The sequence below is a fragment of the Musa acuminata genome, chromosome BXJ3-8 (assembly GCF_036884655.1).
Source record: "Musa acuminata AAA Group cultivar baxijiao chromosome BXJ3-8, Cavendish_Baxijiao_AAA, whole genome shotgun sequence".
NCBI classification, from domain to species: Eukaryota; Viridiplantae; Streptophyta; class Magnoliopsida; order Zingiberales; family Musaceae; genus Musa; species Musa acuminata.
The window spans coordinates 41,304,699-41,321,331 of NC_088356.1; the positions used below are offsets into that span (position 1 = coordinate 41,304,699).

At 37.5% G+C, this 16,633-nt stretch overlaps 1 protein-coding gene and 1 long non-coding RNA gene across 2 annotated transcripts; one reads left to right on the forward strand and one right to left on the reverse strand.

The window, feature by feature from the left end:
* Positions 1-3,748: 3,748 nt before the first annotated feature.
* On the reverse strand, positions 3,749-4,105 carry LOC135645116 (uncharacterized). The gene is made up of 2 exons (XR_010498668.1): positions 3,858-4,105; positions 3,749-3,778 (listed from the first exon to the last, which is right to left on the reverse strand). It is a non-coding gene; the product is annotated as an uncharacterized LOC135645116 (long non-coding RNA).
* A 4,306-nt stretch (positions 4,106-8,411) lies between these two features.
* LOC103995084 (profilin) lies at positions 8,412-12,467 on the forward strand. Its single transcript, XM_009415586.3, has 3 exons — positions 8,412-8,629; positions 10,349-10,486; positions 12,006-12,467. Exons 1-3 carry the CDS (start codon positions 8,507-8,509, stop codon positions 12,138-12,140), a joined length of 396 nt encoding a protein of 131 aa, XP_009413861.1. The 5' UTR covers positions 8,412-8,506; the 3' UTR covers positions 12,141-12,467.
* Positions 12,468-16,633: the final 4,166 nt, after the last annotated feature.

Consider the following 16,633-nt stretch of genomic DNA (forward strand, 5'->3'; position numbering starts at 1 on the left):
AACTAGCACAATAACTGAAATCACTTGAGATAATTTGAATGAGTGCCAGGCTTAAGAAGAATGGAATCAACAAGCAAGATATGTCATTCAAAGAAAAATCAGGATGGATGAAATCTGCCCAATCAGACAATGCAGAATGAAGGATTATCAGAAAACTTTATATTTTTAACTTATACCTGTAAATAAATCTATTATTATAGAGTTGAAATCATAAAAGCTGTGTTTAGGTAAAATTTAAATATTTTGATCACAATTTTGAAATTTGATAATATTATTGCTTAACATAATTTCAGTTTCATATATGCTCTAGTTCATGATTTTATATTTTATTTAATATTTATTTACATTTTGTGGCTTCTGTTAGTTATTGTGTACCATCATGTTGTAAACATTTATTATTTGTTAAGGTAATATTACATGGTTCAGTGTATGTAAGGTAATATGTTAGTACCAGCTGCCGAAGGGTCACTATCACACGATATGGCTCAGTATCAACCAACATTCAATTATTATTATTTTTTTAATGATTTCAGGCAATGCAAGTCAATATATGATCTAGTATTTAGTCGTGTACCAGTCTGATAAGGTATTGAAATTGGTATTGGAGCAAAATTTTAAATCATGATATTATACTCTATTTATTATCTTATTTAAAATCAGATATACCTTTTTTTTTTGTGTTTTAGGTTAATTGTGGCTGTTGCCTTTTGTTTAGAGTAATTTTGGCCTTTAAAATCATATTGGAAATTTTTGAAAGAATTGGACGTTTAAAGGAGATATCGATGAACCAGAGGAGTTTATTCTGGATGGCAAAGTTGATGTATGTCGACTAGGATAAATAGGGAAGCTATAACAGGTAATTTCCTGTTGTCTTTAAAAAGGTCCTCTTGTGGGAAGGCCAGAGTTGGGAACCTTACAAGAAAGCTGCAGTTTTAGATCCTTGTTTCCATGTTATATTCTCTAAATTGGCAATATTTTCTAAAAAATTCTGTGAACCTGTATAAAATTAAGTATATTTTGTTGCACTGTTTTATTGTGGAACATATAGAAGTGATCCTCCATATTTTTAAAGCAAGGCTAATATTTGCTGAGAAAGGCTTCTGTTAGTTCATCCTTGACAATATTGGTTGGTCTTCTCTGTTTAATATCTTATCATCCATGCTAATGAGACAATTTGAATGTAGCTGCTGCAAGGCCTGGGTCTGTACTACAGTAAATATTCCTAATTATTTGATGATTGTTGTCGGCATACTGTGTATTATTTTCTGGTCAAGCATTTACAAGTTTTGGTATCTCAATTTGGCATTGGTATGTTGGTGCGAAGCTGGGTAGATCCTCCTGCTTGGTTTTACATTTTGACTGCATGACCTGTAGTTGCTGGGCTACCTTGGACTATATGACCAATCATTTGAATTTTGCTTGAATCACTCGGATCAACTTTTTTGTGGTGATGTGGTCTCTCACAGTTCTGATGTGGCCTGTGGGAGGAAACACCACCCAGAGTTTTCTGGGTGATGCAGTTAACCTAAATAGCACAGGTAGCTGTGGGTAAGCTGGGTGACAAACCCTTTCTTATCTGAATATGACTTGGCCTTTGTTTGCTTCAGTGATCATGTCATCAGCATATCTTCAGAAATTATTTTATTTGGTGACATTGACACCACTGATGGCTTATCATTCGATTAAAGATTTTTCAGATACATCAACCGTCTTGGAAAATACTTGAGTCTGGGAGCAGAGCTCACAGCAAGATATGCTATCCACAGGTTTGACAAATATGGTCATCATTTGGGAGCTATTCTCCCAGAGATCAGGCACGTATTCTTTTTTTCTTTTAGCTGGGTAATGAAGTGCTACATTCATGTCAAAATATCAACAATGATCTAGAAGCAATATAAATCATTTAACTGTTGCTGATGATGATGAGAATGGGATTAGTACTGATGGTGTTATGTAAATCACAAGCAGTCCAAGATTGGATGATGTGCATGTTGTGTGACAGAAAATGAAACAACTAGATTAGGTTAGAACTATGGAAGTGTGATGATGGCTTGATTACTCTTTTGATCTTAACAGTGCTGGTTTTAAGAATCAGGGATTGTTGTTCTTCGTTCCTAAAGAGTGGATTCTTAATGCGATGAATTCTTCTATAATTCTCTTATCCTTTTCCATTTGATTCATCGATTGTTTTTACCTTCTGCGATTCAAATAGAGATTGGGTTCACCTTTTCAAGTTTCTTTGTGTTCTAGAATTAGAATGTATTTTGATTATTCATCTTCTTATTTGTTTTGAAACTTCTAGAGAGAGAAATATTCGACCGAGTTTATTTTTTTATATGACTTCAGGATATTACAAATTTTGTGTTGATGAAATATAACATGAAATGAGCATCCCTGAAGACATAGGTCTAGTCATTTCATGCTGTTCTTCCTCAGTCAAAATTGTTGGATTGCACTGTGATAATTGGAGAATATAGACATCTGCTATCCCATAAATATGACGTTTCTCGTATTTTTTTCACTTTTTACTTTGATTGTGGCGATAAATATCAAGCTCTGACATCCCATCTTTCGGCATTCAACACCTCAAATCTCCCTCACATATTCCTCCAACAGAGTATCCTTAACAGGTTAAAACTGGCCATCGAAGAAAAACTTTCCTGTGTTCGATTTGGTGCTTTCTGAGCCATGTTTGTTGCATGATCTTAATATGTCATCAACAAAATTATATTAAGTACACCAAATCCATCAAAGACTTGAAATTGAAAGATAAAGAATGAACATATTGGATCAGGTATTCATTGTAATCTCCATCCGTGTCATGGACTCTCATTTATCGTGTCAGCCTCGAAACATCTATAGGAAACCGCGCAGCTTAAGCAAGTGGAGAAATGGCGTGAAACCCGAAGCTTTTGATCGCAGAGAAGGTGCACTTGCGGCCATGGTTGGAGCAGAGCATCGAGAGGTTTCGAAGACTTGGGCCTCGACAGCAGAGGATTCGAAGAATGAGGTGGAGGCGGAGCAGAGGGGGTTGGGTTGATGTTGAAGATGAGATATAGGCATGATTGAGGAGTATTAGAGTGACGAAAGGGTGGAAGAGGAGGTAGAAGCCTGGCTTTGACAATCGATTAATTTGCCTCTGTTCCTCCAAGCGAAACAACATCAGAAGATGTTTTTGATGTACAAAATATATCCAATCTTTGCCAACCATATATTTTGTTGTATATTTTATGTTGAGGGGGCTAATTATAGATTACATTTTGTATTTGGACTCTATTAATATCATGATCATGTACTTAAAAAAATCTTTACTGAGATCTTATAGTTCTTAATAATCTCATTTATCTTAATATCATTACTTACATTGACGAAAAACACAATATATGACGAAAAAAATGATAGGTAAAAAGATAATTTCAATATTTTTTTATTTTTAATGACTTTATCGATAAAAATAATAATTTTAACATCTCATATGTTGAAAATAAAAAGAATATTAAAAATATATTTTTACTCATCACTTTTATGTCGATTGTGACAATGTCATACAAATTCAAGCATGAGACTTCTGAGAAGAAGAAAAAATTCCATCATTTTCTAGGACAGACAATGTCATAATTTTCAATCCTAGCAGTTCGTATATGTTCTTCTATCATCTTATTTACAACGAGAGAAGAAGATAAACAAGCAGTCCAACGCAGTTCATGATCAGTTCACGGCTTCACTTGAAAGGCTCGAGAATTCTTGAGGAGAAATCGAATATGGCAAATTTTATTCTCTGAGAAGCAGTTAATTGTGTTCGACTTATTACATAGCAGATCAATAAAAACATGAATGAGAGAACTTGGAAGCTAAACCACGATTGCTCGAGGCTCGGAGTCCATGAAACGTGACGCGTAGAATCTAGCGATGAAGTCGGACGCCTTCTTGTCTACGTCCGGCTCGCCGATCCATCGACCTCGGTCCTCATCACTTGGACGCACTCTTCTCGTGTGCTTCTTCTCCCTCTCCCTCTCCCGCTCCCACTCCACCTCGTCGTCTCCGCGCGGCGACCTCCCGAAGCAAAGAGTGCAGAACGACATGGAGGAGTACCTCTTTCCTCCCATTTACTTCCTCTTCTCTCTATGGACTTGGAGAAAGAGGCAACCCATCTCTGCAATTTATAGCCGCAAGGAAGTGATCGGATGATTTGCTTTATTCCTAAGTAGTTTATAGCTTTCTCTTCTCAACTTTTATCAGAATCTTTGCTGTGATGTATAGGGCAGCAGAAGTATATTTATTGATAGGAAAATTATGACTTTGATTGATACCGGCTTAGTCGCTAATATCCCGATATTTCGATGCTAAATTATTGATATTTTGGTGTTACATGATCGACATCATGATGATATATCGCTATCATTTTAACCACGTATGATCGACATGATCCTATCTCTCGAATGTTAAAAATCACATCATCGATGTCACATGTTCACAAGAATTAGTAGAGTTTGATTCCACTAGGGCTGTTTATAATCATTCTTAATATCAATATGAATCTACGAGTGTAACGATACTAAAGCCATACTATAAAAGACTAACTTAGGTACATCCTCTAAACAAAATATTCATACCCTCTATATACATTCAACTCATTACTCTCAACTCTCAACATCTCTCGACACCAATAGACAAACATAGAATAGTTATCGTTCCAATCGAACAATCAAATTTCAATATAACATACACAATATATATATATATATATATATATATATATATATATATATATATATATATATATATATATATATATAAGAAATCATATTTGAAGAGTGCAAAAGAATATCTGCACACTGCAGTTGCACCAATTTGCATGTGGTTTACGTAAGTGGGGTTTCAGTCACCGAGGACGAGGATCAAATAGAAAGCAACCAGCAAAGCTTTCTGCAACTTTAGATGACAACCATCGCATTCGATTGCAACTTTAGAGTAGCAAAAACTTGATCTTTGGGTTCACGAGGATTCATGGTAAATGATTGCTATATATCATCCACTTTTCCGTTGTGTGCACACTGCATGCATTTACATGAGATGTACGTAAGTCGGGCTTCTGTTACCACGAACAAAGAATGCAAATGATGACTACCACTTTGCATCATCTGCACTCCCAATCAACCTCCTCAACTTTTACAAAGCAGGAGCACATTGGTGAGATTTCTCTGCGAATTAAAATGGCCGTCGAATGTGCCTTAGACTAATCAGATCAATAGCTCATCGTGCTTCTTTTCGGCCTTCGACTTCGATGATCCACGACAAAGCTTCTTATGGTGCATGCAGATATTGGCGAATGGAATCAACACGCTGCTTTTTTCGTTCTCTTTGAATAAGTGCTCCGAAGGATTGATTGGTGAAGGCTGGTTTTAGGGTTGATGTTCTTCAAAAGCATTCCCTTCCTTTTTGCACACTGCAAGCTGTTCTCCTCTACGTCTTCTCTGTGAAAGCATGGTTTGGTGGACGCAATGAGTGAAGGAAATCAAGTCAAGGCATCCACCACCTTTAATCTTTGCCTCTTTTCTTTGCCAGACAGAAGAAGACCTTTCCTGGTTTTATAATCAATATTCAACAATTTCTTGGTGTAATCACTTACATTCTATAAATATACTAGCAGAACCTTAATCATTAAGTGTCTTTGAAAGGAAGTGAGGTGTTTAGATCAGCTTATATTATTGAAACAAAAGAGAACCCTATGCCAAGGGAAAAGGTTAGAAAGTGGAAGTGTAGGATAGTTTTATGCTCATTTGGACGTCTCTGTATGTGATTTATAGGTACAAAAAGGTAGCTTAATTTAATCCAACTTGTTCTGCATTACAGCCTCATGTGTTTCGGTTGTACACAGCAGCAGCATTCTATGGGCTAAATCTAAAAGAGAACTTTGTTTCTTTTTCTTCTTCTTCTTCTTTTAGGAGATCTCATTCGAAGTGGAAAATTAGCAGACCAATCAATAGTATTTGCAGGCTGTTCTCTCTTCTTATACAAAGATTGTGTAGCTTCATCAGCTAGAACACAGGTTTGGACAAGACAATCTTGTTTGTTCTTTTTTCCCTTCAATTCATAGTCATGATGCAATGTATGATCTCATATAGAACCCATGGATAAATCTAGTACATTAAATTAAATGATGAACAAAATTTTTCTCTCTCAAAGACTTCTCTCATAAACCAAACTTAAATTTGCATTCCGTCTTCTACGACAAACTTGCCATCTCCAAGGTATGTCTTTTAGCATCTTAACGCAATAGATTTATCAACATGAACATCACATAGTAATGACACAAAAGCACAGTTTCATCTTCTTCCTTTAGAGAGAAATGTATGGAGGATTTAGATACATCAAGCTTCTAAAACTTCATCTCTTGTTTTTCCATTCACTGGAAAAAAACAACAACAAAAAAAAAAAAGCCCATAAATGGTTCAGATGAAAGATATACATGCCTTTTACTGCAAATCTTATTGCTTCTAGAATCGGGAAGAAGTCTATTTCGGAGTGAAGCGAGATCTAGAATACTGACCATGAAGCCCGATCGAGGATGATGTCCGACCAAGCGAAGATATCTGTCTTATAAGTTGACTTGTTTGGTGGTGAAATCTTCCAATGTCAGTGAAGGGCTCAATCGACCATTCCGTGTTTGAATTCTTGGGGTAAAAAGATATGACAAGAGTTTGGGAGTCTAGAATGAGTTCTAAGAATTTGATTTGTAGTGAAGCAAGTGATCGAGCAATTGAAAAGATCTTTTTTGGAGATGAAATTCTCTTGTGTTGGTAAGCTCACGTATTTTTTGCTTTTTTATTTTTCTTGTTAATAAGAATTTTCGGTACAGAAAGTGATGTGTTTAGAATGACTCCCCTTCTCGTCGAAGGCCATCACAGGAAGGAAGAGAATTGGTTCTTTGGCACACACAAGCACATGAATTTAACCAATAGCAGAAGTTGCACCACATAGTCAAACAAAGATAACATCATAAGTTCAATCAATCCTACAAGATTTCTTTATGGTGAGTGACTGACTACCCATTCTCCACATAATCCTCAACTTAGGTATTATGGGTGATGTGTGGTGCATTAACACAGAAAAAGCTTCTGTTCCTAAAGAACTGCAGAACTCACAACTGCAGCAGTATCTTCTTATATGCTTGCCTACGCATGCTGTGTTCTGTGGCCGAGTGGAACCGAGTGTCACTGCAACCAAGAAAAGGAGTTGCTTTGGTTCTCTTTCTACCCTCATCCCTGATTCTTTGACGTTGGTAGAAGGAGATCCAAGATGGAGGTCAGAATGTAAACTTGAACTCGGATTGATGCCATAAACATCTCGGCATTCTAATGTTTTTTGATATAGAGAAAACCATGCATGTAAACATTAAAAGATGGAAGGAAATTATTGTTCCTTTATTCATCGCCACATCGGAAAATAAAACAAATCATGCATGGTGGGTGAAGATTATATTCAATAGTGCCAATACATCCTTTTTTTTAGCTCAAAAAAACATACTAAAAACATAATATATATCTTAATATTCATAATTAATAAGCTCAAATTATATAAGCATATGATCAATATGTGGTCAACAAATGTTAGATCATATGATACTATCTAATTAGATAAAACATATTATAAATATAATTAAATTTTAATAACGATTAATATATAAAATCATAATTATTATGAATATAATAATTAGATAGGATCACATAATCAACATACATACGAGTATATGATCAATAAATGTTAGATTATATAATTCTATCTAATTAAATAAAATATATTATAAATATGATTAAATTTTGATGATGATTAATATGTGAAATCATGATTAATATGAGCATATTTAGATAGGATTACATAATCTAATGTTCTCTCACTTAACCTATTAATTAGTAAGATATAAAAAAATTTAAAATCAAAATAAATAAAATAACATTTATTTAAAAATAAATTTACCTAATTAGATTTTTTAATTTTAAAAATATTTTATAGCAAATTTTTAAACAAATCAATATTTTATACATTAAGTCTAACTAGAGTCAATAATTATATAATATTAATATTATATTATCTTTTATGTATCACACTACTATTAATCATTCCTAATATAATTTATAATATTTTTTAATTTATCTTGTTAAGATAATCTTGATATCACATTCAAACTATAATATACATAAATATAAATATAAAAAATAATACAAATAAATAATTTTAATTAAATAAAAAAATCAATAATAACATCAATCTACCTTAAAATATATTTCTGATAAAAAAATAAATAGGATAAGAGGGAATAATTTTTAATGATTTTCTTATTTAACGTGGCATTTCGGAAGCCTCACGCCATTGTTTCTTCCTAGCGCACGTGACAATAAGTTAACTGGGTCCGATAAGTCCTCCGCCTGGTCCGATTCCTTCTCGGTAGAGAAGAGAGACGGGAGAGCCAAGTGTCTTCTCGAGGAAGTTGATAGAGGAAGGGAGGATGTCGTGGCAAACTTATGTCGACGACCACCTGATGTGCGAGATTGACGGCCAGCGTCTCACCGCCGCCGCCATCCTCGGCCATGACGGTAGCGTCTGGGCCGTGAGCGCTTCCTTTCCCCAGGTTTCTGCCCCCTTCACTCTCTGCGTGTCTTGTTGATTTTTCCTTCTACCTTCGGTCTTGCCCTTTTTTCTTGTTTGTGCATGTTGGATCGGGATCGGATTGGTTCTTTCTTGGCTGCGGGTTTTGTTGCATCTGACAAATCTGATGGTCGACCGATACACAACTGGGGTTTTACTCGATTTATGGACTCACCTTTTTGAAATTTTCTTTAGGTTTTCCTTTTCTTCTGTGCAGTATGACGGAGATTAGGGTTTTATTTGTGAGGGTCTGAATAAATTGTAGCCAATTGAAAACGAAATCAATATGCTGCCCGCGATCTTTCACCTCTCGCATTCCTTTTTCTTTTGAGAAGGGGGATCAGAATCTTGAAAAAGAAGGCGGCGCTCATGTTATGGGACCCGGGATGCTCTGCTAATTCTTTCTTTCTTGATCTCGTGTCTTTTTCTTGTTTTGATTGCTCCCAGCGATTTCTTGATTGGTCGGCGGTGTTCGGACCTGTTGGCCTGTCATCGCCTCGATTTATGCTAATCACAGATAACGCTCGTATGGCTGCAGCGGCAGAAACGTTTCTAACACATGGATACATGCGATCCTCCCTTGCCTTCGTTTGTGGTATGACCAAGGTTACCCTGATGGACGGTTTACATGGGCTGGTGAATGCGTGCTCTTATACGTGCGACACCATTAGTAAACTGTTCTTTGAGAATTAGGATTTTCTTTCCATTTTCCCCCGATTAAAGCAACGAAAGTATAATGAGCTGTCCATAGATTTTTATCTTCATAACATGCATACTTTTTTAGTCCTTTTCCTTTTCATTTTGGTTATTTAATCCATTGTTATTGGTCTTATGGTGCCAACCCCTACCGATCATTATTAGAACGATTTTTTGTGTCTCTTATTGTCTGCGATTATTTTTCTTTTCTCATTAATTAGATTACGGATTCTGTTATCTATAATGGAGCTATTTTCAGGCTGGTTCGAATTGTCAAATAGTTCATAGATGAGTAACTTGTGTCTTCTCCCTGGAAAAGAGACTATAGCTACAGCTTTGCTACTTTAGCCTTCACATCTTATATGCCTTTGTTTGTACAAGTTACCAGGAAGCTTCATTCGGTGACGGAATGGTGATGAAATCATGTGGGCATTTTTAATGTAACGAAACTAGCTTCTGCATGATAACAACGTATCAAAAATATCCCAAACTGAATTTTGTGTTGGTATTAAGTTGTCACATTATGATTTTCTTAGCATGTTATGCACTTAATGAACAACATTTGGCTCTCACTTGGTGCAAGTTTGTCATCTTGAAATTGAAAGTATTCAGACACGGAGTATTCTTGTAGTTCATGTGCAGAAGGGATGGGAAGAAAAAATGATCAGGTGAGATAAGGGAAGATCCACTACGCTGCAAATATTGTTTTGGTAGTTGGTACTTGCTAGAAATATTGTGCATGTGGAAAGAAAAAAATGTTGGATTCCCCTTTCAGTTGGGGTGGCCGTGGTCGGGGTTTTGGAATGAATATTAAGGAAATAATCAATTGTTTTAGCTCTCAGTTTTCTGAAATTATATGGACCATTGAGCGGCTTCTTATCCTGGACTGCCAACATGTTCTAACAGGACACTTATCCAGCCTTGTGTCACAGAGCATTTTCTTTCTGGTCTTGCTTTCTTTTGATGTCCATCATTTGTTGGTGAACTTTCCATCTCAATGCTACAGTTCAAACCGGAGGAGATCACTGCAATCATGACCGACTTTGTTGATCCTGGATCTCTTGCACCAACTGGATTATTTCTTGGTGGAACAAAGTACATGGTCATCCAAGGTGAACCGGGTGTTGTGATTCGAGGGAAGAAGGTCAGTGATTTATTTGTTATTTATGAATTAAATTATATTTGCAGTTTCTTTGATGTCTAATTTACATTTGTATATTGTTTTCGTATGAGCTCCAACATATATACTTGATCTTCTAATTCACATAGAAACACTAGTCCTGCTGTATAATTCCATCTTCAAAGATGTCATTGTTTGTTATTTAAGCAGCTTTTATCTATTATTATGGTAGTCATACCTCATGAATATTCTACTCCTGGTTTTTGGGCATTTTTTAGGAATCCTGGTGGCTGCCATTGAATACAAACTTGTTTTGCTAGCAAACTTATTAGTGGCTAACCATATTCATCTAAAAGTAAAGAACATGGATTAACATTAATCTCTGAAATGTCTAGATGTTTACAGCCTTGAGGATGTTCTAGTTGTTTCAGCTAAAAACATACACTATGAATTATTTAAATAAATGATTTACAAACTTGGGTTTTTTTTTCAGAAATTAAAATTTGGAATATGTTAATATATTCATCAAACTTTATCTAATTGTTTTTTCGCATCCATGAGTATATTTTAGGAATCTGATCCTGCTTGTATAAAATCTAAATTGTCTAACATGTTACGAATAATATGTCTAACATCCTGCTTATGATTATGTATATGAGAACTCACCTGATACTGTATCAGTGGGAGAATTATGCACTGGGCCATGACAGAGATATAAGTTGACGTTGGGTGGTTGAAGAGCAAAAGTAAAGGATTTTACTTTCCTTGCAACTCTCACCCTAGACCAATAGCCTGCTCTAGGGCTGAAGGCATTAAGTGATAGAAAGGGAATAAAAAACAAAGAACAGGAGTCAATGAAAGCATGCATAATTTGCAGAAAATTACAGTAAAGTTTCCCGTAGATCGAAATTCAGAAAATCATCAGAACGTGAAGAAAGAGATAGACGTTTGACAATGTTATCATGGATGGACATTGTTCTTTGTGCTTATATGTCGATAAAGGCCTATTAAGAAAAGTTTCTGAATGTATGTATTACCAATTTATGGTGAATAATAAAAAAAAAATTCTCTTTATCTTTTTTTCTGAAAAATGCACAAATAAGAAGACCGTCATTATGTTAACTATAGCAGTTTATAACCTGCTTAAAGATGGACAAACATGTTGACAACCAGTTATGTCTCCCTTGCTCATATAAAAAAAAAATCTCCAAGTTGGTAATTGGCAGGTTAAACTCATAGCTAATATGTATGTGTGCATCCATATGGTTGGCAGTTGTGGTTTCTCATGGTTTATGTCATTTAAGGTCTAATAGGATGACGCATGACCAGATTAATTTGGTGATTCCATAGCTCAATTGAGATTGTAATAAGTCATGAACAGATTTAATATGTAAACTGTGATGAGCAATTGGTTCTTTGGTGTGTAATTAGTAGTATAACAGATGGAAATAAACTTGGCAGTGGTTATGTTCACAGGCCAACCAGAAGTTGTGTTAGCATTAATGATTTATATGATTGACTTGTCGAAACAAATGACTTTCAGGGCAGTGGTGGGATTACAGTCAAGAAAACGAATCTGGCATTGATTATTGGTATATATGATGAGCCCATGACTGGTGGACAGTGCAACATGGTTGTCGAGAGGCTTGGTGATTATCTTTGGGATCAGGGGTTTTGAATTTGGTATTGGTGCCTTTAAACTTGTATATTTATTTTGTTGGCATTACCAGTAACTCGTGGAATGGGGCTTGCAACCTCGAGTGCAAATGAGTAATTAATCTGCTTGATGTCATGTTGGAAATGTATTGCAAGTGTTGTCGGTCTTTGTTTGTCAGCATGAAGACTTTTTTTTTTTCTTCTATTTAATTAGTCTTGGACAAGGAGGGTTCCTGGAGGGGGAGGAGGCTTGATGTAAATTTGACACGTATGCGCATGGTGGTCTGTCTTCCTGTCTGAAATTCTTGCAACGATATATATTTACCTGACTAGAAAAGTAGTTGTTTCAGGTTTCTTTGGATTTGTTTAATGTGGTGTAAGAATACCTACCATTGGCATTGTTGTTTGGTTAAGAGATGCAGAGGAAGTAGTTTGGTTACCTGTGGTCCAAAGTGTCTATTCGTTTGGAGATAGCTTAGTGTAAAAAGAAGATAAAAGAATTGAGGGCATTGGCATCTATCTGATTAATCATAAGAAACAAATTAACATGGAAGAATAAAGAGGGCATTAGCATAATAAATAGCCAGCGGCGGCAAGGGATGAGCGATAGGGGACGGGAGAATGTAGGGGTTTCTCCATGCCCAACCGAGGATAGATAGATAATAAAAGAGATTGTTGTTGTAGTATTATAATACCATAGTCAAACTGAAACGATCATTGTTATATACTGGGTCTATGAGAAGAAGATAGTCGACTGCCGCATCTCAAATTTGGGTCTTACGGGGATGTGATCCACAAACAAAACAAAACAAAAAATTGCATGTTCCCCATTCCTTTGGGACGGACTGTTCATACGGCTCCTCAGCCAAGGAATAGAAAGATTGGGTCCAAACTTTTGTATCAGATTCTTCTTAATTATGTGTTTTTTTTTTTTTGTGTGTTTCCGCTGGAAATATATTAGGTATAATAAATATTACTTCAAACAAACAGCACTGAAACGAGAGTCACCCATTCTTTTTTTCTTTTTCTTTTATTCTCTGAGCATAATAAAAGTATTGTTGGGGGGAAAGAAGCATGATCTCTTTACCGAACAAGTCTCGGACGGTCGGTGATCTTGCACTTGGTGCCCTACATTCCAGCCGTATCCTATCGACTGGCCCCAGATATTGATCTAGTGTTTTTTGGAGGTGGAAATATGACTGTCGAACACCCACCCCATCGTCGTCGTCATCATCATCATCGAGGCCAGTAGAAATAATTGCTAGCAGTATGATTTGGCAAAGAATCATGGACTTCATGTGAAGAAACTAGTAGACAACTGTACCTGGCTGGCTCTGTCACGCCGGATGGACAGGCATATACCGTTCATCGCATGCGTTCGAGGGAGATTTTAACTTACAGTTGCCCGCTGTTCCTTTTTTATTTTTTGGTTTAATGCAGTAGCCGATATAAATTGCAATCCTACAAGTAAAAAAGTCACATGATTTCCCCCTTTTGCATTCAGAAAATGTCTGCGCAGGCTGAGATTGAATTTAATAGCAGGCTGCGGAACACCATTCATTCAATTGTATTGTCTGCATGCCCTCAGCGCACAGAACACCATTCATTCAATTTGTATTAGCCATGGACCATCATCCAATCCCCCTACTCTGCTCCATCCATCCATCCACGTTTTTACCATTAATCGCATCACATCTCTCTCTCTCTCTCTCTCTCTCTCTCCCTCTGTGTGTCAAGAAAACGAGTCGCATGATATCTACTCGAACACGGATTCGCTCCCGATTCTATCCTAACATCCAAAACTTGGTTGGGAATGGAGGAGGCTTCGATTTGTTTTCTTTGGATAAAAAATAAAAAATAAAAAAAACTCAAAATATAAAATAGTGCACTCCTTGAAAGTAGAGCATCACGAGAAAGAGCACCACCACCATGATGATTGCATCCGAAATTAATGGGGCTTTTTCTTGGGTGGTGCCCCCCTTCCCCCACCATTGACATCAGAGCCATTAATAGTCAAGCGTACGTGATCTGGTCCTGCGAGGAGCATGCAAAAACAAAGTATATGGTCACAGTATTTCTCATCGGAGGAGCTCGAGAACCGAGGATCGCATCGCATCCACTGGATTCACGTGACACATGTACTGCATCCCGGAATTCCAAAGCCCGCCCGCCGGCCGGCCGCCTGTTTAACCGTCTATTTGCCCTTAAATAATCAAGTCATTGATTGTTGTTGACTTCAATGCATCAGACATAACTCTCCTTTTGTTTCGTTTGCTGCTTTTGCTCCTTGCTCCATCTCTTGATAAACATGGATGATGGATTCGATTGCTGTGCCCGACGTTACCAAGCACGCAGTCCTTGGGAAAGAGATGAAACATACATTCGGAAGACGGATTTTCCGTCTATTATGTTGAGAAAAATCATCCACACTCCTAATCTGTATAAATAGGAGAGGGACATGTTAATGTATTCAAGCTAAAGTTATTTTAATAAAGTTTTTTTAATAATTATTCTTATCTTTTATTCTTTTCATTATGGTATCAGAGCCACTTGCTTAGAGTAAGCTCTCTTCTACTCAAGCTTTCTTCTCTGCTTCTCCACCTCCGGCGGCAAAAGAAAAGGCTTTCTCCACTATCACTCTGCGCCAACGTTCGTTCCCTTCCGCTGTGATGTCTCTAGTGTTGTACTCCACCAATATTGCCCCACCTTTCCTCCTCTGCTATAGCTTTCTTCTCTATTGTAGCATCGCTGTAACTTCCTCCTCTGTTACAGCTTCCTCCTCTGCTGCACCTCTATTGCATCTTTCTCATTTACTGCACTTCTGCTGTAGCTTCCTATTCTGCTATAGCATCACTGCAACATCCCTGTAACTTCTTCCTCTACTGTAGCTTCTTCCTCTGCTACAGCATTGCTATAGCTTTTTCCATTGCTGAAACTTTATGCAGTAACAGTAACGGCAACAACAACAGCAACGATCTATTCTTACCCTACTCACGAAGCATCTGGCTCGTAAACTGTTTGCTTTGCATCAATCCAAGATTGGTATTGTCAGGAGCACCATCTTACGGAGGCTTCTTTAATAATTACTTTTATCTTCTATTCTTTTCATTAATCGATGACCATCAAAAGCACCAATATCACAAGCCTCGTCGTTTGAGTCCGAAGCTCTCTAATCTAAGTGAAGTGGTGGCAGGGTTGCTCATGAACGACCCCCCTGCTTAAAGAAGACAACTCCATCTCCATTTAATCGTGTGTTTCGGTGCAAGAAAAATAGGTAAAATTGCAAAAGCGCTGCCTGCGTACGCCTACTGTATCATACATAAAACATCCGTAAGATCGGATCGTGTTCTCTACGTTTATCGGAAAATGGGGACTGAATTACGTGCTGCATCTGTCTTGGTGCCGTACCGGTTGGAGCGTAGACCACAAGTCTGCAATTTTTCTGTAGTCGAGCTTCTCTCCACAGTGTAGTCCTTGTAGCTTATGACAGCGACAATGAATCGTATAGGATTTCGAAGCTCATGATCCCTACAGCAACTTGGATCCTCGATCCACTGCTTTGGAGGAGACAACTGCAAGCGTCGAACAGTATCAGCTTTCGCAAGCTGGAAAGGAGTTTTGGGTCGTCGACATTTTGTCCTTTCGTTCGGCCATACAAATGTAGCATTAAATATTCGGAAGAATCCCCTCCACTTTTTCTTGAAGACGAGAGAATATTCCTAGGAAGTAGGGTTTCAGTCGGAGGGACGAGACGGGGTGATGCAACAGGCGCAGTCGGCTCTCGGGGGAAGGACATGACATGGTTTAGGAAAGAGCGGAGGAGAGAGGAATCATTCCGATGCGCGTGTGTAACCCTCACAAACACCCTCGTCCAACAAATCAAGGCCTAATGATTGCCGAAAAAGAAACTCGGAGGAGATTCGGATGAGCTTCATGCATCATGCTGAATGCTCTACCGCTGCTCCAACAACAAAAAGAAAAAGGAAAAAATGATGGGTTTTTGCTGTCTTCTTCCTTATCGCTAAGAGACATTACTTGTGTCTGTCAGAGTATGCAGAGCCACCGGACTAAGAACCAAAGAACTATAAGTGCCAGTAGCCATCCACTGAATCACGGACAGTCCAGACAAGACTTGGTCATAGACTGCAGCAAAGTGAAGATTCCAGTAATCACAGCCTCTTCTGAGATTAAATCGCTGCAACTTCAAACGGTTCTCGGAGGGTGAAAAGAACACACCCCAAGTTCACCATTCATGTCGGAGCCACCAACGGTGTAGCAAAACCTCGTCAAAGATGTTCCCGTCGCCTTTTCCCTTCACCACACAAAACCACGTCCGATTGCTTCTTTACGAGTACCAAGAGAAAGAAAATGGTCCGATTGCTTCTTTTCGAGAAGCTTATGTCGTCCTCCCATCTCGCCATACAACTCTTTGCATCATTTGCTCCTCAGCTAGAAAAACGAACAGCCGAGGGTGGATGGATTCAAATCCCAGCGCATGATTCTGAGACGAGACAA